We start from the raw sequence: 25,056 nt of genomic DNA, 5'->3' as shown, positions 1-25,056 counted from the left end.
TTTCCCACTGACAACAAAAAGCCTTGACTCATAGGGTAGTAGTAATATTGGGTCTTTATTAAGCAATCTCTTTAACCACAGTCGCGTGTATGGATTGAATAGGCCTCAGAAGTGAGAGGAATGCAGCTCTTAAAAACTCAAAAATCCCTAATGAGACAAAAAAACAAAAAAAAACACCATAGCCTTATATACAAGTGGATGGGGTGGGCATGTGCAAGAGGTGCAGGGGGGGCCACAGGGGAATGGCAAGGTATGATGGGATATGACATGAGGGGGGGCCTCGGAGGGGGGGTGAATGGTGGCATTAGTACATGTAGCCTTTGGAATAGGACTGGGGTCCCGTGTTGGGAGGGGCTTGTTCGGGGGGGTAGGACACCCCCTCGTCCAGGTGGGACAGGGGCACGGTGTCCTCCTCGTTGACGTAGCGCTCAAACTCCGCCTTCAGGCTGGGCCGCTGATTGTCAGGGAAGGCCAAGGAGATGAGGGCCTCAGGCTCGCAGACAAACTTGTAAACATAGCGCTCCCCTGCCACCTGGAAACACAGACAGCGAGGAGGGCATTCACTGATTATCTTTACACTCTATAGTACAGTACAATCAAGAATGTGGATCTGAACATTGAATGATGTTTTTCTTATAGCTTCATTCTGTACCTTCTGCATAATTCCCTTCTCGTAGTAATAGCGCAGAGAGCGACTGAGCTTGTCGTAGTTCATGGCTGGACGGTTCTTCTGCATTCCCCACAGCCTTGCCACCTGGGAGAAGAGGAGCACATTCACGTCAAGGAGAAGAAGCTGCAGTTATAGGATGTAACCACTAGGGGTCCTCAGTGACAAGTCAACGGGGTGCTCCTTGAGTGAGTGGCCTCGGCGTGCCAGGATCAGGGCGAGTCCTCGCATGTGGATTCACTTCCTTTTTATGTAACCCATAACCACTTGAATGTAACCAGCAAAGTCCCACTATGTATGCAGTGAAATAAGAGTCGTGGCTAGTTGTCACAGACCAGTCCATGAAAACACGGCCCCTTCTTGAACTCTGCCAACTGACTTGACAACTTATATCAGCATAGGAAAACAAACAAAAAGTGTCCTGCATTTGTAACAAGCAGAAATGGATTGTGTGAATACAAACTAACTGTTGACCGTCATCCAGGTCATGATGAAGGCTGTTAGAGAGTGGGAGGAGACGAGTGCAGACCAGCAGGCTTCTATCTCAGGGGTTAGAGGTTAGCTGTGTCCCAGAACTGGACCCGTGGGTCTGATCTCTGAGAGCTCCCTCTGCCTTAATTGCTCTTGTAAAACTCTTCCAACATGAATTTTTAATGTACAGTAAAAAGATAATGGAAAAGGTGTATCTCTTAAGAAAACAACATCTTTAAATGTATAGTTGTCTTCTTGTCCAAACTAATCTTTTTAGACTTTGATACTGGTAGAATTTAATTTCTGGAAAAAATAAAATAAAATGCTAAATGTTGTTTGCGTGTGAATGTATTTGGGGATGAAGAACTTGCCCTCCATTTTGTGTGAATCTACTGTTTCGTGTGGTAAATAATGCATGGAAGCTAATGGGCTGTTTGGACCAGTGTAGAGACCCACAGGGACGACTGGTGAGGTGAGCAACCTCAATACGAATTCTCACTGCTGCCAAAAAAAAAATAGGGCTTCAAACAAAACCTCCAGACTCTAATTTACAACGAGGCCATTCCCAAAAGATAAGACACACAGTACATGATTTGATCTTCAACACAGTTGGACTAAACATACCTCCTCTGGCTCGATGAGCTTGAACTCCATGCCGCGGCCCGTCCAGGCGATGAAGTGGGCATTGCCCGGGTCGTCCAGCAGAGCCACGAGGAACTGCCAGAGCTGCAGAGAGCCCCGGCGCTGGTAGGGGGCGCCCTCGCGAAACACACTACCCCCCTCCTGCTTCACCTCCCCTGGGGTGGACAGAGAGAGGCTGGGGGTTAGACTGACACTGCATGAGGACATACAACCAGAAATAATGCTGCAGAGCTTGTTTACTAATTGCCAGAACTAGACAGGGAACTGCACGTTCAGTCATATTTTGAACAGCCTGTGGGCTTCACCGGTTCAACCAGTGCAGGAACCCTCGGGTTGTCCACTCATCATTCTTGGGTGATATCAATCACCTCACTGCGAATGACTTGAAGTGGTTCACCATGACACAAGATCCTGGTCCTGGGCTCTGTTCGCGGAGAAACCAAACCCACTAACCAGGCTCCTAACCGTGGTCGTCAGTTACACACAGACTCTCTAACTGTTACTGTGTAGTGACACTATCTGATACGTTTGGCACACAGAGTGCTGATACTGATACAAGATTATTGGCTGCGATAGGGATTTGATCCCAAACGCCATGCCATGTGACTCTATGGGTTCTGTTTCCCTCTCTATAGAAACTGACAACCCGAGTGGCCTCATCCATAACCATCCGTTCTCTCCGACACCCAGCAAAGTGGATTGTGCTGTGTGAGGTTTCCAGCTCAAGATGATTGGAGATTAGTGGATTGGACGAGTGGGTGCAAGGCTCACCTTCAAATTTCTCTGGGACAACTCTGGAGTCGTTTTCAAACAGATAGCCTGCGAACAAAAAACCCATCTAGGTTATTATCGGTTCAAGTGATCAAGCTCTTCAAAGTTCATTTGTTCAGGGATCCTGCCAAAGCTTGAGCAACAGCTTCGCCAAATGATATGTACACTTTTCATATAGGTGTGCACTTATTCCTACTTCACTGAAATTATTTAGCGCATTTGAGAATACTTCATACACATTGAAAGCTATAACAGTAGTTTAGCTCCAACTTTCAGTTGTGTTGAAAATGAGAAAAGTCTCGGTTTTCACAGAATTACCAGTCTACATTTTGAGTGTAGATGTTGCTGAACAAGTACTAGAATTACCCAAAATGGTGTGATAAACAATGGGTGCCTAGGAAGCTTGTTTTTCTATTCGTTTAGGAAAAACACACAGCTTTTTCCAGAAGTAATATTTATCTAGGGATTCTTGAGGCAGGGGTGAGGCTAGTTCCTCTGCCAATGGAAACACACCGTCGGTTAGCCAATGGAAATACGTAGCTCCTGGACTGGTTAGCCAATGACCGCAAAGGCCCAGCCAGTACTGGCCTCATTTAGATAAAGCATGGGAGAGGGAGATTGGGAACATCCAGCTCTACACTTCCCATCTGCACTGCTGGTACTATTAACCCCCAGAACTCTCACACACTCAGAACCTGTTCTGTATAGAACTCGTCAAATAAAGAATTGGAGTGTACCTTCGTTGCTGTGCTGAGGGTTGGGGAAACCCTCATTGTGATGGAACATGGAGGGACACCCAGGTATATCTACAATGAAAAATGACAGGGAGCAACAGGTCAATGGAAAGAGTTTAGTACAATAATGCCATTTCAATCCTAAAACATCTCAAACTTCAGGGCCGTAACCACGGGGACAGACCAGAGAGCCTATCATGTGTTCATTTGGGCGGTATTATCTCTAGGGCTGCAAGGGCAGCAAACGGCTTCATCCCAATATCACTTGTCTGCCGAGGTATTTTTAGGACGTGAGGAAGCAACTCCTGTACAGCAGCAGGAAGCTTGAGCGAGGTAGAGAGAGATCCAGGAAACCTTCCGTCTGAACTGGGCCCATTCAAACAGCCCTATCCCTGAGGTGCCCTCCCACCCAGGCTGAAAAGACATGGGCTCTTTATATTTCTACCAGCACTCAATCAAACTAATACAGAACCAGGTTGTAAATATAATCAACTAAAGACTCCCCCCCCGATCTTTAGATGCTTTGCTCTATTTCGGTTGCAATCTGCTTGTCTGGTGTGTGTATATGAGTGCGTGCATGTACATGTGTACGCTGTATATTCATTTTCACGTTCATGGTCTACGTTAGCGGGAGAGAGGTTGAGGTGGGTGGAAGGTGCATCTCCCCTCCCCCATGACTCACTCCTGGGGAATGCAGCTGCAGTGCTGTGGCCCTGATAAGATGTCACTGGGGAAAATCTAACCCTCCATTCCGGGGCCAGCGTTCTATCACACTGTAAATAATCGGGCTGCCAGAGAGAGCTGGGTGCCACTGGGGAGAGGACAGACAGACCCGGAGCGAGACAGCCCGGGGAAACCGAGCACCGAGCAGTTGGGCCATTTTCTGCCTTTCATAGCTCACAAAGCCCGTGATTAGGGTTAGGAAATGGCAATTTGAACGTGTAAAAACGAACTGTGAAGTCTCATTCACAGAACCCAGCCAGCGCTGGCACACCAACGGTGGCCGACGGTAACGTCGGGGGCACAGCACCAGAGAAGCTGGGCTTCTGGTGCTGGTGTTAGTGAGCAGGGGCAGTGCACCTCTCTGGGCTGCCCTCCTCAGCCCCTGCCCCGGCTCCTCCCTAGCAGCAGGGCATCCCCCACACAACCACCCTTTTGTTGTTGCCTCTTTCCTCCAAGGCTGTCAGATTTCCTCACGCACAAAGATCAACTTTGTCACTGCTATCCGGCTCCATCAAAACTATACAGCAGTAAAGAAACAAACCCTCCCTCCCCCTCAAAAAAAAAAATATAAGCGCGAAGAAAGTGGAAGGAATTTAGGTCGCCATTCTGTGTGTTGTTGTAAAGAGCTGTGCTTTTTTCAGTGCTGGAAGGCTGTCTTTGTACCCGACTTGTTTCCCGCCATGCCCTCAGGATCTGTGAGAACCACAACAAAGAGCAGCTCTTCTCCCAGCGGACTGCTGTATCGCTAACAGTGCATAACACACAGGTAAATGAGGACATAGCATGTGGAGGATTGTATTTCAAACCCCTTGAGTTTCATCCCACGACAGCTAGCAGGGCGAGAGAGGCCCTGGGGCTAGGCTAGCTGCTAGGTGGCTAGGCTAGCTGCTAGGCTAGCTGCAGCTGCTTGGTCGGGTGGGAGGGCTGGGGTTCTTAGCTGTAGTACAAGGCCCCTGGTCTGGCTACTCTACCCCCCACCCCACCTCTCCCTCCTGTCCTCCCATCCTCTCCTACCACCCCCCAACCTTCCCCCAGCCTAGCCAGTGAGAGGTTCAGGTTACTGTGGCCACGCTCATTTTTCCATTATGAGTTCATCTGCCTGCAGAAAAGGAAGCCGCCGCTGCAACCGGACACCCCCCACAGCTCCACTGGGGACTCTAGTCTTTCCAGTGCCCTCCATTTTCTCAATGAAATTCCTCTGCTCCCACTCTCACACGGAGACGTGCGGAGGGAGGGAGGGAGGGACGGAGGGAGGAGTGTGGCGGAGAGAGGGAAAAAAACTGTCAGGCCCTTATTTTTTTTTTTGGCAAAGTTTCAAGGAGTTGAAAGGAGGAGTTTGGAAGGAGGGGGGAGGAAGGGTAAAGTCTAGAAGATACTGTATAGAAGTGTTTTTGGACATTTTGTTCTTAGGTTAGTTCGACACACAGGGGACGTTTTTTGTCTTGAGATTTTACTGTTTGTTCAGTGTCATGCTATACAACCAAAAGAAGCTCACAGTTTGCCAGTGCCTTGGAATATGACCTTAGTTTGAAGATCCATCATCATGAAAGGTCTCTCTTTCTAACAGTGGGGCTAGGAGGTGGACAGGACTAAAGAGGACTGGTCACAGTAGGCCTACAGGCTGTTCTCTCTGCTCACCTGGCTCATAGGTGTAGTCGGTTGGCTCCTGCTTGACCATCATGTGAGCAGGGGGGAACCTGTGTGGATGAGGGTGGGGGTGCGGGTGAGCGTGTGGGTGATGGTGATGGTGTGGCCCGTGCCCAGGTCCCGGCCCCGCCATATGGGCTGCTCGCTCGTACAGCGGGTCCAGGTACTCCTGCTTGAAGCTCTGCTGGAGGTAGGGGAGACAGGGGTCCGAGTGCTGCCGGTGGTACCCGCCGCCACCCCCCCCACCACCTCCTCCCCCGCCGCCCCCCCCTACGCCGCCACCCGCTCCCCCGGCCCCTCCGGCCGGGGCGGAGGGCATCCGCTGGTAGGCCTGCCCCTGGGGGGGGAACTGGGGGCACATGTCTCCCGAGGGGGCCTGGTACCTGGAACTGGGAGACAGAGAGATGGGGAGAGGACAGACTGTTGGAGGAGACAGTGCTGGAGTATTTCAGGTTGGGTGTATCGAGCCATGTCCTGTCGTTGATAACACAAGAGCATATGTGAATAAAGGTGTTCAACATGTTAAAGTGTTAACGTGTTTGCTTGCGCAGTGTGTGTCCATACAGGTGTAACACGTGTGTACAGGTGTAACACGTGTGTGTATTTGCTGTGTATCTGTGTTACCTTGGGTTCATGGGGTAGTTGTGGCTGGGCAGAGGCTGCGAGGCAGCAGGAGAGTTCATGTAACCTTGGTCAGGTCCAGGGCCAGGGCCAGGGCCAGGGCCAGGGCCAGGGCCAGGGCCAGGGCCAGGGCCAGGGCCAGGGCCAGGGCCAGGGCCAGGGCCAGGGCCAGGACCAGGGCCAGGGCCAGGACCAGGGCGCATTCCCACCGCAGGCTTGGGGGAGTAATGCTGCAGGGGGGACATGGGCGTTCCTGGGCACGAGCTCTTCGGTCCAGCAGCCCTCTTCTGGTCGTAGGCACTGGAACACAAACCCAAAACACAGTCGAACACACTTCCAACGGGACGTTTGTGCTAGGCCTGAACGTCAGTCCAACAAGCTCCTAACATGAATCATATAAGCGCCTAACATGTGTTATACAAGTCCACATTGGCTGCGGGCAGTGGGGGACGGGAGTCCTGTGTTCGATGAGGGTTGTGGTCAATAACCAGCGGTCGGGGTGCTCTGCTGCCCTGACTTATAGATGAGAATTGACCTGAATTGACCAGATTGGACTTTTTACAACCCTCGAACGACCTCGAAAACAATCCCTGCGCCCCTTGGTCCATGAGAGTCCTGCTCTGTTGTCCAGGCTGGAGGATAAGAGAAGGGAGGGTCTTACCCGGCGTAAAGGCACTGTTCTCCATTGGGGTAGGTGAAGGTCTGCTTGTGGCTACAGGACTGGCTGGGGTCGGAGCCTGGGCTCTGAGGTTCCTTCTTGATGGTGACAGGCGGGCTGTGGAATGCCACTGCTGAAGACAGCACAGAGGAACAGGTTGGTGTTGGCACACACGGCATGGCTTCTCCCCACCCTGACCTCTCCCCGCCCCCTTTCTGTCATCGTGATGAAAGGCAAAGCAAGCCCTGGTGTTCACACAGGAATCTCTAATACATACCAACCTGCTTAAGAGACTCTCAATACAAAACAAAAAAAAAACACAAGGAAGGCAGACAGATCTAAATACCCACACACCCAGAGACACACGCAGGGACATTCCTGTTGTCAGTGGGAAGGCATGTGTGTCCTCGCCTACTTGTCTTCAGTGTTCCAGACACAACAGCAGTCATAACGTCCTCCCTCAAACTTAACCCAAATCTAAACAACTGCACTGGCCAGAAGGCCGTCTTCAAATTGATGAATGCCATTGGACAGGACTAAATACAGTGTGCCAGACAGATTCTTTCATATTTGTCCCAGTGTAATTTGCTTGAGTTGGCTCCTTGCATTTTTCTTCTAATGAGTCACAAGGACCAACAAGAATATTTTCAGAGCTTCACAGACATCACTTTCATTCACAATAACCATCCAGATCTGTTTATTGGATCCTCCTTCAAAGCCTTTTCTCAAATCCTCCTTTTCTCTCTCTAAATAAGACACAGACTGTCGATCAAACTCCTATCCTGGAAGGGACCTTGGCCCCGAAGGCCACAAAAAAACACCCAAAGCAGAGCTTCAAACTGGGCCGAGGTTGTGTTTATTATGTGAGGGGAGGTTTGCACCCAGAGTACAGTACAGGATGTTTTTCTGGGCCTGAGAGGTAAACAGCAGCAGCTGTTCACTTCCAGCTGGGGAGGCCTGTGTTTATGCGTGTCTGTGTGTGTGTGTGTGGGTGGGTGGAGCTGACGGAACAGGCCCAGCCGAAATCCAAGCCCAGGTAATTACATATTGTATCCCATTCACAAAAAGGGAGGGGAAAAAAAATGCAGCGACCAACTGTATAAGGACAAAACTCCCGCTGAGAGAGCGCGACAGAATAAAAGAAAATATGTAAAAGGCTGAGGGAGGTACAAAGTCCCAGATAAGCAGACGGTTGATCAAATCGGCGGCAAAAAGAAAACAGATTAAAGTGGAGACAGTAAGAGATGTGATATCCTGACTGTTGTTTTGGTCTTTTCTCACTTGGGCAGGTGAGGAAGCGTTGGATTCATGAGGATCAGCAGGATTACAGAGGATTTACCCAGAAGTACTCAATGAGATTCCATCCCGCTAAACCTCCCTAGCGCCAGCACACAGGGTGGCACATGACCACAGGCGTGCCAGGCCCCGTGGGAGTGCTGGGGGGTTTGTCTCACATACCAGCACCCCGCTCACTCGCTGTTCTGTGCGACAGTCGCAAACGGCAAACTATTGATCCATGGTGTCTGTGAGTGTGAGTGTGTGTGTGAGTGTGTCTGTGAGTAAGTGTGTGTGTGAGTGTGTGTGTGTTCACAGGGCCGCTCCCAACGAGGCCAAGAGGAGGTGCTTATGCGACTGGCAGACATGTTGTCTGTTGTGGCCCCAGCCTCCGAGGCTGTCCTCTGAGGCTGTTTGGTTGTCCAACACAGGCCCGCTGGTCCTGAACCAGCTCCAGCGCTGCCCCTGTTGCTCGGGAAGGAAACACAATGCTGAATGGCCAGGGTGGTAGTGGTGTGTCACAGAATCTACCGTATTAATTACCCCGGTAAATGAGCGCGGGGCATCTCTGAGCGAGCCAGAGGAGTGCTGTTGCTTGGCATGCTCTTCCAATTAGCAGGAATTGGTTGATGTCTTGGTTAACAAATCCCAAAGTGAATCAACTAATGAATCTAAGGGCACCCTAAGCCGAGGACGAAAAGAGCCATGGAAAATGTCCACGTGTTTAGATTGTGTGGAAGATATGGACAGGGTCTGATTTGTCTCTGGATGGAAATGCCAAAATAGCAAAGAAGAAGTTATCGTTTTTAAATATCAAAAGTGATTCATGGCAGATCAGGAGTACTTTAACCCAATGTAATACATAATATGCCTATATCAAGGTAATTGTAGAAGAATATTTTTTTTTTTTAAAGAATTTACAATGAAGAGAAAAAATGGCCTATCAAGATACCTAGACAAGGTATCTTGTCTTTTATCTTGTCAGTTGACAAAGCAGTTGACAAGGTAGCGTCAGTATTATACAATATATAGTTCTCTCTTCTGGGTTTTATTTGGGGCAATTTAACTCCAGTTCTCAGGCTCTGGTTTCATCCTTTACAAACGTGTTCGAGGTTACATCACCTTTTCTCAAAGGTCCTCATATTTCATGAGTTCCACTCTGGGTCAAGGAGGAGAACGCAGCCTGGTGAACTTAAACACGGAACACAGATCAGACGTGCCGGGACAGACTGGGTACACATGGGGTAACACGGTGGAACATGGAGTCGTGAATTCTGAGATACTGCAGGATGAGGGTCCTCTCCTCACATCTGATTTGAACAGCTGGCTGCTAGAATCCCGGGAGGATTTGGAAACACATCCGAATTTGACGTCTGTCACAGGGGCTTATTTCCTACTTCAATTTGTATACATTGGGCTCCACTTGGGTGACTTTGCATTTTCTTTGGAGTCTCCCATTCACAAGCCTTCTAAGGGCCGTCTATGGGGATGACCCAGTGAAGGGACGGGACGTCGAGGGGACTTTACATATGGTAATGGTGGGGGCTCCGAGCTGGAGGGGGGAGGACACGGGGTGAAAGGTGATGGTCATGGTTGAGTGCTTTAGGAAGTCGAGGGATAATTAAGGGGGGAGGGGATGGAGGAGGAGGGGGGGCTATTCAGCCACTCCACCACAAACAAATCCTCCACACCCAGAGATGCCCCCGCCCCCCCCCCCCCCCCCCCCCCACTCTCCACCACTCCAGCCCAGCTCCACCTCAATCCACCAAACCCTTTCCCCCACCCCCCAGCCCCCCAGCCCCCCAGCCCCCCAGCCCGGCCACACAGCAGGCTCATCAGCTGGGGCGTGTGGGGGAGCGGTGGGGAGTCCCCAGGAGACACCAGAGACACGGCGGGACGCTGGTCTGAGGATGAAGCACCACCAGGGCCTGTGGACCCAGGAGCACGGCCACACAGGCATGCTGCTCCGTATCAAAGGGAATCCACAAAAACAGGATCTGAAATCAAAACAAGAAGATGAAAAGATAGAGGATGAAGGAGGGGTAGGGATCTAGCAGGGTGGGGGGGGGGGGAGGTTGTCTCGACGGCCGTTTTGTTTTTGGGCTTAATTGGAAATTAGAAAGCTGTATCAAACATAGGTAGATTAAAAACAACGATCAAAGGACTATTCCCCCATTACAAATTCCAAGAGGGAAAACCCAATGGTGAGGTCTTCCACTAATTTAGACAGAGAATCTCCTACCATTAAAGGCCCTCCAGTAGGAGACTGAGAGGGGAACTGGAGCGTGGCTCTGGAGAGCTTTACATCGGGTGTTTATCCCTGGGCTGGCCAAGTCCGTCTCTGGAAGTTTTCAGCACGACAGCTTTTGTACCTGGCAGCTTCAGAGACACTCAGCCTAATTGTGGTGAACTAAACCACAGCCAGAACGTCAAGCAGAGTGAATCATTCTAAAAGCGGAGAACAGGTACACGGTACAGTGGAATCAACACATATTACATTGACCTTCACGTCAACTTTCCACAGGTATTCCACCTTCTCTGTGTTCTATAAACTGCACTCCTTAGAGGGGGTTCTGTAAAGTCAGAGAGATCTACACCTGTTCCCCACTGGCCCATTGATCCCAGAGGGGACGAATCAATATCAAACAACCAGGATGCCAATTATGTCACAATGGCTTTAAAGGTTAAAAAGGAAAGGATTGATTCTCAGAGATCCCTGACAATGTCTCTGTCTCTGCTGGGTGGCTTATATAGGGAGCAGAAATTAGCACAAGGGCACTGGCAATGGTACCAAGTAGGGGCCGATCACATGCCGAGAAGCTTGTAATCATATCCTGCTACACTGACTGTACACTACCAAAATCAAATGAATTAAATGTATTCCAAAATATTCTTTAACTTCATAACAACTTTTCATCTATTTGACTAGTCACTTAAAGTCACATGTTATCCTTATTGAAATGAGCATATTACATGTGGATACATATGACAGCGATCCCGGCGTTTGAAGTGAGGTCAAACCACACACGGTTGAACACAAGGCGAACAGTGCGCTCAGTGGAAAATCCAGTGGGAGAGCGAGAAGATCACGGTTCAGTGTATTCCAGACCATTTAGACTGGAGAGACAATCCAGTCATTCCACTGCTGGATGGAAACATGTGCTCGACATGTGTGCCTCTCAGGTCAGAGCACAATCAGACAGAGACGAGAGAGAGAGAGAGACAGAGAGAGAGACAAAGAGAGAGAGAGAGTGTGAGAGAGAGAGAGAGAGAGACAGAGAGAGAGACAAAGAGAGAGAGAGTGTGAGAGAGAGAGAGAGAGAGAGAGAGAGAGAGAGAGAGAGAGAGAGAGAGAGAGAGAGAGGAACTGATTGATAGAGAGAGAGACACAGAGTGCGACAGAGTGAGGGGGGGCAAGGAGTGAGTGAGACAGAGTAAGGGGGGGCAGGGAGTGAGACAGAGTAAGGGGGGGCAGGGAGTGAGACAGAGTAAGGGGGGGCAGGGAGTGAGTGAGACAGAGTGAGGGGGGGCAGGGAGTGAGACAGAGTGAGGGGGGGCAGGGAGTGAGTGAGACAGAGTGAGGGGGGGCAGGGAGTGAGTGAGACAGAGTGAGGGGGGGCAGGGAGTGAGAGACAGGGACCAACATCTTACAACTCTGGATCTCATAGAGCTTACGAGTCCCAGAGAGGCCTTAGGATTTCCTCACAAACACCGTTTGGCTTCGACCATTAGTGTCTCCTGTATATCTGATTTACTGGTCACCCCTGCTTTCATCTGATAATGGCTTGTGACTAGGCTTCCTTGAATATTTAAAGCATTGTTGTCAGGTACCTGCCAAACGAGCCTAACAAGATGGATGGAAGGCAGTGCGGTATCAAGCTGGCTTCCTGCGACAAGCAGCTTTGTGTGAGTGCCAGCATGGCCTCTTAATAAGGCTAGGAACACTAATGATCTAAGTACATAGGTATATGACCACAATCATACAGAGCGAGTCTTCCGGTCCTGTCCTACAACTATAAAGTTCAACAATGGATTTTGGTGTTTCAAAACCCATTGACACTGTATGACTATGTTTAGCTTGTGTTCTGCTCCTCTCTCCTACCAACCGTCTCTGGAGAAGGGGATCCCTCTCTGAATTGCTCCTCCCAAGGTTTCTTCCATTTTTTCTGTTGGGAATTTTTCTGGTAGTTGTGTTGTCTTATTTGAGGATTTAGGTTGGTTGAGGGGCAGTTCTATGGGCATATGTGAAGCCTTCCGTGACATGCTTGCGTGTAAAAAGAGCTATACAAATACATTTGATTTGAGGTTCTGGTGATTTCGTGTGTGTTCCGTGTGTATGGGATGCTGAGGAGGATGTGGGCAGGAGGGTCAGAGTCATGTCACACAATGACGTCAGAAGATTTCACTTCTCTCTTTCTTCCTCACTTGATTCAGAAAATGGTGTGAATATTGAGTGTGAATATAGTGGCAAAATAAGGTTTTAATGTGTAAAAAAGTTACAATTCCTTGAAAATCCACAGGTTCAAACTTTGCAAATTGTCCCCCAAAAATAAGTTAAAATATATGTTAATGAACGCAAATGGTATGGAGTGTGTGTATGTGTGTGTGTGTGTGTGTGTGATGGTCTGAGGTCAAGTCAGGGAGGAGTGGATAGAGGATTGAGCTCAATCAGCTCTTTAACCAGAACTTTGCCCCACTGGCCCTGAATCTTCTCAGTGAATAAACCATGTATCGATCAGCTCTGACAACCAAGAGCTTCAGGTGTAAAGCTGGAAGCTGCTTTTCACGTCACTAATACATGGAGATGAATAATGAATTAAAGCAAAGTAAAGCACACACAACTACACTCGATGTTGAGTCAGTCAAGTCACACCGCAAACAACAATGGAGTGTTTACATGTAGTTTTCTGCCTTTAATATTTGGATCCATCAAAATCCATCCACTGTCCGTGTCTCCCCAGTGAATTGCAGTGGATTTGATAAATGTCCATTGAACATCTATAAATCTTTGTCCCTCACTGCCATTTAGTGGGCACAATACAATCCAGGCCCTGTCCCAGGACACAGCCAGCGAGCGGCACGTTCCATCGCAGATAGGGGGGTGAAGGGGTTGTAATTAATCTGACTCTATATTGACTCCTCACTCTCCATCTCTCAGACCTCAATATAGCTGTCCCCTCTTAATGTTTAATGTACCTATCGATTTCTCCCCACTGTTACTGAAATGATATAATGAGCTCCCACTGGCCGAGCTGATATCTCCCCGGTGTGGAAGTGAGAGAGGGGAGGGAAGGGAAGGGGGAGGGGGACGGGGACGGATCTGTCTTATCTGAGACAGAGATAACAGGGGCAACATTGAGTTCCCATCAAGCTCCAAGAAAGGCCCGGACACCTTCCTCTTAATTATCGGAGCACACGCCATGTCCAGTATCGCACGCCCCATCTCTCGCTTCTTCGCTCCCTCTCTCGTTCACTCCCTCCCTCCTCTTCCTTCCTCCCACCCTTCCCCTTGATTGGGATCTACATCATGATGCCCAGAGTCACTGTTTGACCCCCTCATCCACTCCCTTCGCCCCTCCTCCTGATTTATCCACCCTTTATCTTCATCTATCCATCTTTCCCCCCTTGTTCCATCTCATCCTCCCCTTCTCCTGGGGTCTTTAGTGGATCGATCACGACCCTAACCCTCCTCTCCCTCCACACATGCTCTGTCCTGTGTCAGCAAGTTACTACTAGCACTGTTGTCTTACCGCCTACTAAAGCTTTAAGTCCTGTGTTTGTTTTGTCAGAGTGTGTGTGTGTGTGTGTGTGTGTGTGTGTGTGTGTGTGTGTGAAACCTACTGTAATCCAACTGTAACTAACACGTTGAAGATGAGTTATTCGAAGGGTGGCAGCTAGACCAAAAAAACAATCGTTTTTGTTTTGGCTTCCAAGTGGTTAACTCCAATAGCATTTCATGACAACATGTGTGTTTGTTGACCCACTCGTCGTGTGTGGTGAGTTGGTGCACTGCCTGACGTAGAACGGCCTTTCTTACTAGGGGCCTACGTGCATCTGTTCCCCCCAGTCCTGCGCTCGCTTTTGAAAGAAAGAACTTTCCAGCTGCAGAAAACGTCAAAAGCACAGCCGTTGCTCTAAACCCCCCCCCCCCCCATCTACACACACACACACACATCCCCCGTGTCCTGTAATAAAACACACTGCCGTCCATTCAGAGAGCCATGCAGACACTGGACTGGATTTGACTGGCTCAAACCTCTCGTCTCTCAACAACACCACTGGTCTGAACCAATGCTGACCGGCCCTGGGTTCACTTCCCTACGGAAGCTGTTTCATCACCGTACGTGAGAGGGGTTTGAAGAGCTAGTACATTGTAATGGTAGACAAAATAGTATTAGTTTAATTAGATGTTGTTTATGTTTTAAAATATACAAATCCATAAATTGTATATGACAGGAATGCGAATTCCCATTTTTTCCTCGTTTTACATAATGCTGTAGAATAACAGGCCCCCACCTTGTGAATGGAGATTCCCTCCCTTTACTCAATGTGCTGCCTCAGCCAGTCTCTCACAACCAGCCCATTCATAAAACTACGCTGAAGTGTATGTGTGTGTGTGTGTAGGTGAATGCATGTGTGCTAGCTAGTGTTTTTTTCCGTCTTTACACACACAGATGGATATGGACACACACACACACAAGCAGGGAAAAGGAATGATCTTCCCTTGGGGAATGGTATCCAGGCAGATCTGCCAATCACCTGGATGTTGCTGTAGACTTGTTGCATAGCAGCTGTATTTTGGAAAGTTCAGAAGACTGCACATTTCTTTCGAGGGGAAAGAGAGGAAGAGAAAGGGAAAGAGAGGGAGGGGTTCACTAATTCCTTCCTCCTTTACTATGATCCAAACGAGGTCTGATCGGGCCAGCTCTGAGTGAGTTTACAACACAGAAAACCAGCACAAACAAGAAGAAGTAAATCCATGACTGGACAGAACACTTCCCAGAAGACAGATGAACACATTTCAACACAGTCAAGCTGTTGTGAGTTCAGGCCTCACTATATTCTAGCCCTCTTGCCCAGTCTCTCTCTCTCTCTTTCTTATTTTTTACTCAAATAGACTGGAATCACATTTATTGCCACAACTTCCTATATAATTACTACAAGGCACAAAACTAAACAATTGACCCACACAACTCAGAATGGGGTGGATTAGCTCACATCTTGGAACACTCAATGTGTAGAGCAAAGACAGAGAGGAAGAGAGAGAGAGAGAGAGAGAGAGAGAGAGAGAGAGAGAGAGAGAGAGAGAGAGAGAGAGAGAGAGAGGGAGAGAGAGTGTGACAGAGTAAGACAGATGGGGGGAGGGCAGATTTAAGATTGGGTTTAGTTTGTTCAGAGACAGGAAGAGGGAGGAGTCACAGTATCCACTTAAAGGAGAGGGGTGACAGTACTGTAGTGCTTTTTATGAATGAAGGCTAACAGTGGTGGAGAGAGAGGAGGGGGAGAGGAGGGGGGTGGGGTGGAGAGAGGCACACTTCCTCCTACGCAGAGAAGAACATTTATGAATGGGTCGCGTCTCTCGAGTTTCTCTGAGTGTAAACATACTTAGAGAAAGGAGAGGCTGCTCCACATGCATTTTAAGTTCCAACCTTCGTATTATTCAGCCTTTGAACCCCGGCAAACTGGGTTTTCAAACTGCGAGTCCATTTCCAAGTAAAACAAAGCAAACAGCATTCATGTTGACTGACACTTTACTGACACGTCTCACTGCAGGCGGAAAGAAGACAATAGAATTTGTCTGACAGTCTCATTTCAGATCAGATTACCGCACAAACGAGCCGTCAACCCTGCAAACCTCCAACACACCCCACTGCTTTCTGTCTGTCATGAGCTGAAAGACCACTTCTGGTGCCTTCAGTCCATCATACGTGCTGGGGCCGACATAACTTGAACTATCATTATGTACTACATAGGCCGGAATTATTTATAGCTCAATTACCCCTCAGAAACCCCCAGTAGGCTGGGGGGTAAAGACGTGAAGGGTGTGTGTTTACATAACCTTCCCTTGGTGGAAGTGTGCAGGAAGACTCGGCTTGTTAGCTGTTACCAGGGGTGAAGAGCAGAGATGAGATACACATACCAGATGTGCAGGTATTGCACAATCGCCCGTCCCCCCCAGCCACCCACCCCCTCCCCCCCACCTTCTCTATTTGGCATTCCAGCGAAACCTGGCAATCTGTTTTCACCGTTTGTCCTCTCCATTCTCTTCCTTTCTTTCCCTAAATATACTTTCCACAGTCTTCCACGCCCGGTACAGGTAAGATCCTGAGTCACAAAACAAGCCATGTTTGATTTGCTGTGGCGCCTTTTCAATACCGTCTCTATTATTTTTGTCACATTGGATTAGGCACTTTGTTTGCCATGTTAAAGGACTGTGTTCTTGAGTTTCCAAAACATCTGACTCACCTGTTTGGGGAGCTATGTTACGAGGTCGAAGGACAGCCTTTAACAGAATACTCCCATACTTGGTATGGGAAAATACATGCAATTTATATACTCCCTGGAGACGTCAATAGCCTCCCTGCAGGGCAACCCGCAAACATGCAGATGAATATGTTTATGGCGCCTTGTCAACTTGCGTTTCCCATCAAGTCATGGTGACTAGAGATGCCGGCACCAGACACTGTTCATTGACTGAGAGCAGCAGGGGCACTGTCTGTCAACCTGCGAGTGTCTCTACTAACCCTAAGTGAGCTGCCTGTCAAACTGAAGCCCCGCTGACCCTGTGGATCACAACGGGGTCAACCACGAGGAGAATGCCGCCTGTCGATTGGCTGGGCACGGCAGGGGTTAAGTAGACATGACCTCTGGGTGCCCCGGGGTTCATCTCCACTTCCTCCTCCCTCATTGTTGCCGCACAGACAGGAACAATACGTTTCAGAGGACATGTGTCACAGGGGCACCACAGTTGTGACTGGGAACTGGATGCACGCCAGAGTGTTTACACACAAATCGGTGGGGGTAGGATTAGGATAACTTTTTGCTGATTGGATTACGTTTGAATTATTTCAAGAGATGTTCGGGGGGGCTTTTTAAAACGTGAGCCGTGGTTTGAATGGGTTAAAATAGACCACTGAGGGCTGTGTTTGCTAAGTGCCCAGTCCCTCCACATGTTCTATTGTATCAACACACAACAACAAAAGGGAAACCAATTCAAATAGCAAAAATACAGTTGAGCTGCAGAGGAATTTGCTTTTCTATTTTACACCTCCGATGTAGACAAAGGGGCATCTTTGTACATAGCCTCTGAATGATCTGTTACTACTGGTTTCCTGGGTTCCCCCATTCAGCATTTCAAAGCCATGCAAATGGACACTGGAGTAGAATAGTGACATCCAAATTCACTCATAATGAGTAGGTCATGTAATAGCTCAAGTGTCACTGATATGCCAATGTCTCAAAGGAAATTATTGCAACTTTGACGCATGCATAACCGTTCTTCAAGCATTTTCGCAACCCAACTCTTTACCCTTGTTAGAGAATCCTTTTTTCATTCTTTCTCTCACACACACACAAACACAAAAATATGTTAAAGTTGTTGAAAGTTCTTTACTCACAGTTTTCAGAATGGAAATCAGGAACAAACTGCTCGTCACTGTCAGGAACTTGAGCTGAAATCAGAAAGGAAAAACAGAAGTGAAAACCCCTTAAGTTATTTTCAAATAAGAAATTAAGAAAAAGAGTAAACAGATGATAAGACGGAGAGTCTCTGTCGGTATCTCTCTTACTGTACCAAATCATGAAAATCAGTCAATGAGTACAGTATAACCAAAATGAACCTGATAGCTGGCATGGGTTTTCTGTCATAAAAGGCCTTATCATGCACATCCATTACTAGCGTAGTCATAGAGTGGGTCATGGTGCTAGCAAGCCATAGCTTCTCAGCGCCAAAGCTTTTGTGAGGAACCACAAACTCTCTCCTTGTTCATGAAAATGTAGTCACTTCCTCGCTTCAGTCCAGCCAGGCGACCTTCCCCTCCCAACTTCTAGTACCAGCACTTTTCCAAGAGCTACAGATCAATAGCCCATAGTCAAAGTGAATGACGATGTTAGGCTCCTTCACAGTAGGTTGTAAACTGCTAGCTTGGTTTTATGAAGCATGTAGCATTTCAATGTAGTGATCCACATCTAGCGCTCAACACCGGGAATACTGTGGTTACCTTGGAACTAAAGCATTGGTAAAAAATAGCTGTACCGGTTGCAGTTGGCCACAGATAGGCATTGTGTATGACTGACTGAAATGTGTCCATCTACGTCGCATACGTTTTGTTGGCTGTGAAGTCTTGTTTAGGCCTTTTAAGTGTGATGACCAATGGTATGTTCGGACACATTACAATGGAAAGCCCAAGCCAAGGTGATTTAAGGCTTTAAGAGGTGCACTTACAGTGGAGACAGGGTTACTGTCACTCACACAGACTATCTATTGAACTAATCCAATGACGGATCGATACAGAAACAAACGCCGCCTCTCCTTCCTCCATAAGAGGGATCCCGTGTCAGATATTCAGTTGAAATCTCTCTCAATCCAAACCTTTATTTTTTCATCGTTTTTTATTTTTTTTATTTTTTTACAAAGATCCAGAGATATCTTTAGACTTCACTGACGTGAGTTGTGGACATGTTGGTAAGATAGAAGCATGTCAGACACTTTTAATTTGTTTACTTGCTTGTGTGTTTTTCCATTCCCGACAAGACTAAACAAGCCTATCCAAACAAGGAAGTAAGTCAGTTATGTAGGACGACATCATGCTTGCGTCTGTCCTCTAACCCTCCCTGCGCCCAGCTAACAGGACATTCTGAAAGAACCTTCTTTGAAAACATATTCTAAAGGTCAAAGTAGAAGTGGAAGAACAGGGTGGTAGAAAAGACAAAAAGCGAAACTGGGAAATTCAGTGTAAGTTACGTTAGCATGATTTAAATCTCAGTCCAAGGTCATTTTATTGAGAATGTGTTTATTTTTGTATTGAATATTATCTGATTCGGAACCATAAACTCTTATTTTTGTTCTGAGGTCAAAGTATTTGTATCGGTTACAGAATAGGCTGATACACAATACCGTGTTTGAGAGATCACTACATATTCCCTCATTACAATACATGTCAGTAAGAAACAATATACTGTAAGATTACAGTAAACACTCATTTAAAATGTAGACAAATCAATATATTAATGTATTTACAGTTCACTGTGATATACAGTTACCTGCTGTAAACTTACAAATGGCACTATTTGTTGTAGGGTATTTAAATTCTTATCAATGAACGGTTTGAGAAGGGAATGGAACAAGCTTTCGCCGAATTGTTTTGTTTGTACCAACCATACCCATACAAGTGGAGAAAAACACAATATATAATTACGTTTGCTGAGATTTTCAAATCAAAATCCCTTTACAATATCAATTGTCCTATCAAAGTTGGAGACTGAACCACATAAACAGGTTTGAGATAAACCCACAGTTTATTTTGCCAAGGGTTGAAAAGTTCAGTTTCACCCACTGAACCATGAGCACTCTGGCATGTGATTCTCTGTCTGTGGCTTAATGGCCTAACCTAAACCTAGTCTCCACAGTGAAGGCCGGCAACCTTTCAAGCTGGCCCGGGTCCAGCTCTGAAGGTTCCTAGGTTCTCAAAAGAGTTTCCATTGCTTGTGCCTTTCTACTAACGTAATGGTAAAAGCAAAATCTTAGGGAAAAGTTGATGGCTATCATTAAATATCATGAACCCAATCATCTGGCTGTGATGGCCAACAAAAACAAAATGGCACCACATGATGGATACCCAGCTAGCCTCTAAACATTTGAGGTTGTGGCATTTAGACTATGGTGTTAGGCCCACATTTACATGAATAAGTCAAAGAGTTTTCTCTAGTAAACATGAACAACTCCACAGACCCCGTAGTCAGATTGTATGCCAGGAGCTGGTGACATCACCACAAAACACTCGACTTAGCGGAGCATTCAACCTCAATGGTCTTCTCTCACTTCATCCTACAGCCACTAGACCATAAAACGCAGCACGGAAACCAAAAACGGAGAGAAAAAAGAGGAAATAAGAAATTCAAATCCACTTTCGCGTACTTTCGTGCCGGCTTCCTGTGTGGAGGAAACCGGATGATGCCGTTTTGGAGCCTGCTCAGATAAATGACATTGATTTCTTATATAATGTTGCGTCCTGTTGCTATACGGTAATATTATTATCCCCTTTTAACTTTACAGTCTTTAGCCCCGAGGAAAAGACTAAAGCTGTTTTATGAGAAAGAACAGATGCCAATATTTAGTCCACCAGATCAAACAATAAATCATTTCCACTAGTTTCAACATGTCTAAAAAGGAATAGGCTGGATCCAGTTCAGTAAAGACAGAAAAAAGCATTAAGGATGTCTGAGCGTCAGTTTGACTGGCCCACAGACAAGAGCACAACCCCTGTGCTTAGGCAGACGGAGAGTGTGTGTGTGTGTGTGTGTGTGTGTGTGTGTGTGTGTGTGTGTGTGTGTGTGTGTATGTGTGTGTGTGTGTGTGTGTGTGTGTGTGTGTGTCTGTCTGCGTGTGCTTGTGTATCCGATTTGCTTCCAGGAACACCTCGTCAAGGGCTTTGAGATGTAAGTCAGCACAAGAAGGAAAGTGCGTTTATACGAGCTCAGACGCATGTTTGCCTTTTTTCTTCCAGGCACCTTGAATGACTTTTTTCTCTCAATGGTAGATCCTGGGCGGAGCTAGGGGGCTCTCACTCATATAAACGTAAAGACCAGTGACAAGACGTGACAAGCTCCTGAACTCAAGCCATAGAGAACTTTTCCTGTCCTCTCTCTCTCTTCCGTTCTCTGTTAACTCCCTGCAGCTACCCGTTTTTTTTTTACAATGCGGGTGAATCCCTTGCAACCACAATCAGTCATGATAAGGTCTTTAATTAATGCAACAGGAAAGGAGAGGTTTCAGCAGAAAAGCTAAAGACAACCCACTGTTTCATCTGACTGGAAAATCAACTTTGAACTTAGCAGTTTATTTGCTTATCTATGACACAACTGTCTTCTACCTAATTTGCTAATGCAGCACACTGCCCAAGATTTTTTTTTTTTTACACCTTATCTTTAAGATTGTCTGAATACAAATAAATGCCTATCAAAGACTTTGAAGTGGGCCTCACTGTTGCTGTTTTATTGTCTTTGGCTCTGTCTTTTGTTTAGCCATGGTGTGAACTTGTAAGGTTAGACACCGCATGAGAATAGGTAAGGAGCACATGGTATAGGTAGCATTGTTTTCTGGCTATCATAAATGCTATCTAGACCTGTTTAAACAACAAGCTCAGCTCCAACTCATACAAGTCAACTTCCATTTTACTATATTAGTTTGTTTTTGATAATACACAACTTCCTTGAGGATCTGGTTATGGATTTGTTCTTGAATGACTCACTGCCAATAAAACGGATGTCGCTTCAAACATCGACAATGAGAACTGAAGATTAGCAGTGTCTATGTCTGGTTGAAATGTGAAATCAATCCATGTCTACCACAAGAGATGACCATACTGTGTGTCAATGGTTCTTTGACGGCAACAAAAAAAGTATAATGTGATTCCATATGAGTAAACTTTTAGGTTTGGTAAAGATTTCGTTCCATGAATTAGAAAAGTTAATGTTTCTCACTGTGTTTTATACTACGTTTAAGCGGTCGACTGATTCATAATAGTAAGTTGACATTTTGTGAATAAAATCTCTTCATCCTCCCACTTCTAGGCCACAAGTTTAACAAACATTGACAAGCACCGTCATGACTGATATCTTGTTGTTGTCTCACTCTGACATAACTGGTCCATCGAAGCGCACATCAACACTGTACTCCTAAACTCTACAAGCTGACAATTGCTTCTGGGTTCATTTCATCGCTATGTGCTCTGAGTGGCACAAGCCTAACGTTGTTTGTTTGCTTTGGCTGTGCTTACTGGCATGCCGTCGACGTGTAGCCATGGCCAAAATAGGACATGTTTTTAGCTAATAATGTCCCGTCTGTGTTCACTGTCGACATCGTTAACGACCATGTGTGTTGCATCAGTATGGACTACTCCCCACACATCTTTTTACTGCTAACTCGACTCCCTAAACGGTGAAGGTCTTCATACCCTGAGTGCCTCTGTGCTCCACCCAGTCCATACACTGAAACATGCTCTTGACAAAGCCTGGCAGCTGATGCACTGGCAAACAGGAGAAGCCAAATGAATCAGTATGGCTGAGGCCAATTGCATTTCTTCGATTTTTTGACCACTCAGTATGATACAAGAATATCCGACTAAGTCAAACACATATGTTCTTACTCCTAGATACTTAGTAACCCATTCAAGTGTCACATCTAAGTATGCATCACAACTATTCTGCCTGAAGCAAAACTTAAATTTACTTATGTCGATTAAATCAAAGACCAAGGCTGGTCCTTTAATGTTGCTATTATGCGTTTTAACATTGAAACACGTGTTGTGAAGCCAACAGCGTCTTTCTAATAGACATTTTAAAATGAATACTTTCAGTCTCACCTTCTGTGAGCCAGGTCTCCTGGAGTTGGCTTAAATCCTGAAAGAGGTCTGGAAAAAAAAGAGAAAAAGTCATGAATACAAGAGTGGTTACATCCATGAGATAAAATTGCCTGTGGTTAAATATGTAGGTTACCTCAAGTTTGGACATAGTGTGATTTTCTTAGCAATTAAAAGTAGTTTTGAATCTGGACTTATTTGGCTAAACCAATGTCATGTAAAAGGACTTGAGGTAAAGTTCCTACTTCACCTTCAGATTCCTGAGGGGGCAATTCCGTGTCCATGTATTTCCTTTTTGCCGCCATCAACAGTCTATTTAGGGGCCCATTTCCTTGCGACTTCTACAAAACATCAGAAATATTGCACAGGTTGGAACAAACAACAACCTTTCAACACAAAACACATTGAGACACTATCAGTAGGCTAAATGACTCAATCACTTACAACCTAGTATTACTACAATGCAATTAATTGTTGAAAAGGTTGTATTGTATCTGTATTATTATTAGGTAATATTATCCTTAGTCTCCTTTAGTGTTTTTTTTTTTTTTTATCATACCTCAACTTAGGTAAATTATTAAAAACCACTTTGGAAAAATCACAAAGTGAGTGCACACATTAGGCTAAACACAACACAACAACGCAGCTTCTTTCCCTGAAGAGCAAGCGGCACTGTTGAAAAACAGAGTGCTTCTATTTGCACCCTCCAATTGTAGTTACCATTTGGTCATACTGTCATCGTGTTCGACCAACGTGTTGTCTACTGGCCTAAAGAGTTGATAAACGCTGAATAATATAAACTTTACAATACTTAAGTTAGCGTCACATTGCGTGCGACTCTTTAAGTAGTTGTGGATCTAACTGAAAATACTTCTCATTGCGCACACAGTTCAACAACATTCATGCAAGAGCGATCGAAAGAGAAAGCCCGGTAGCCAAGCCATAAAATAGTGCAAAGTATTTTTAAATAACGTAGCTTTATCCATACGTACATTTGCTAAAGTGTAAGGCACTTGCTGGTCCAGATATCCATCCATCTTATAATCCATCCGTTAACCGTTTGTGGTCATTTAGGCTGAGTTGAATGAAATCTACGCAGCCTGCAGGGAGAGAGGGGAGAGGGACAAGGCAAGGGTAGCGATAGTTGTGAATGGGGCTGCGAGAAAGCTGCATACATAATGAGCTCCATTCACAAAAAATGCAGAAGGGAAGCGATGGCGAGCCATTACCCCGCAGGCTTCTGCCACCTCTACCACTGCATTCAGCCTTCAGAAATAACCGACTACACTTTTTTTGTAACATATATTGTTACTGTCCCTCAAAACACATGCACTTTTATTTAGCTTTAAGTAGGCTAAAGTTTTATTGATGGTTTGAAAATGTTTGAAGTAGACCATGCTGTTTCATAGTCAAACAAAAACAAAGTACTTTTTAAAATAAATTAGGCTACAGCAGGCAAACATATTAGTAAGTTAATCAATTGTTTTAACTAAGGTCAAAACATGATGAAACAGACTAACTGAAAAAAGTTTATTAACCTCAACGCTCCAAGAGGAAGTGGAAGTGTGGAGACGATGAAAAGAAACAGATGTTTCGTCTCAACTGTCTGAGGGAACGCGACAAAATAACTGTTAAGCCTATCTTGTACGGCATGTTATGAGTAATTTTATATAAAAGTTAAATATGTCCAAACATCATGAGCAAGACTTATGATATCACTGAATTAAGACGATATCCGTATTTTACCAGACTTGCTGTGTTATTTCGAAAAAGCAGGATTGGCTCTCTTGCTATCTGCCACAAGCTCAGCCAGAGAAGTTTGTGATTGGTGGATTTCCTCTTTCAAGAGCTCGAATTTCTGCCTTTGTCCTAATGAATGACCTGTCTTATGACTGAAATCTCGGTTTCGCCTTTCAACCAATCAGGTGCGAGACTGTCTGGGTCCCTAGCAACCGTGGGTGGGGTTTGAAAGGAAGCCCCAATAAGAGCTTGAGTCTCTGTGAGCTTTATTCTAGATTTCCAGTTGTTTTTCATTCACAAAAAGGGAGACTGAGAGAGGTGGGGGTGGGGGTGGTAGAAAAAACATCCATTCATAAAAACCTGCCCTAGCATGAATGTCCAGACTTGTTTTCCTTCTCCAGACCAGACATACTCAAAGAAATGTGTTTACTTTATTACCTTTCCCCTCTTTTTGCAATGGCTGACGACATGTTTCATGTGATTTCTGACTAGGGAGGTTTGCTACTTTGCTTGATGACAACAACAGAG

General features: G+C 46.2%; 1 protein-coding gene across 3 annotated transcripts; it reads right to left on the bottom strand.

Annotated features, from left to right (window-relative positions):
• Positions 1–36: 36 nt before the first annotated feature.
• Positions 37–24,609, bottom strand: etv4 (ETS variant transcription factor 4). 3 transcript variants are annotated; one of them, XM_047032967.1, is made up of 14 exons: positions 24,535–24,609; positions 24,327–24,394; positions 23,781–23,888; positions 23,039–23,129; positions 22,792–22,839; positions 17,827–17,880; positions 6,938–7,067; positions 6,280–6,576; positions 5,647–6,044; positions 3,289–3,357; positions 2,552–2,599; positions 1,763–1,935; positions 653–754; positions 37–532 (listed from the first exon to the last, which is right to left on the bottom strand). In XM_047032967.1, exons 3-14 carry the CDS (start codon positions 23,835–23,837, stop codon positions 305–307), a joined length of 1,695 nt encoding a protein of 564 aa, XP_046888923.1. In that variant the 5' UTR covers positions 23,838–23,888; positions 24,327–24,394; positions 24,535–24,609; the 3' UTR covers positions 37–304. The 3 variants fall into 3 exon arrangements, with proteins under 3 accessions (XP_046888923.1, XP_046888924.1, XP_046888922.1); XM_047032968.1 differs by lacking the exons at positions 24,327–24,394; positions 24,535–24,609 and having other exon boundaries at positions 6,938–7,064; positions 23,781–23,951; XM_047032966.1 differs by lacking the exons at positions 24,327–24,394; positions 24,535–24,609 and having other exon boundaries at positions 23,781–23,950.
• Between the last annotated feature and the right edge of the window lie 447 nt (positions 24,610–25,056).

The sequence above is a fragment of the Hypomesus transpacificus genome, chromosome 13 (assembly GCF_021917145.1).
Source record: "Hypomesus transpacificus isolate Combined female chromosome 13, fHypTra1, whole genome shotgun sequence".
In the NCBI taxonomy this organism is placed as follows: Eukaryota; Metazoa; Chordata; class Actinopteri; order Osmeriformes; family Osmeridae; genus Hypomesus; species Hypomesus transpacificus.
The sequence above is the reverse complement of the archived record's forward strand: the minus strand, read 5'-3'. Positions and strand labels throughout refer to the sequence as shown.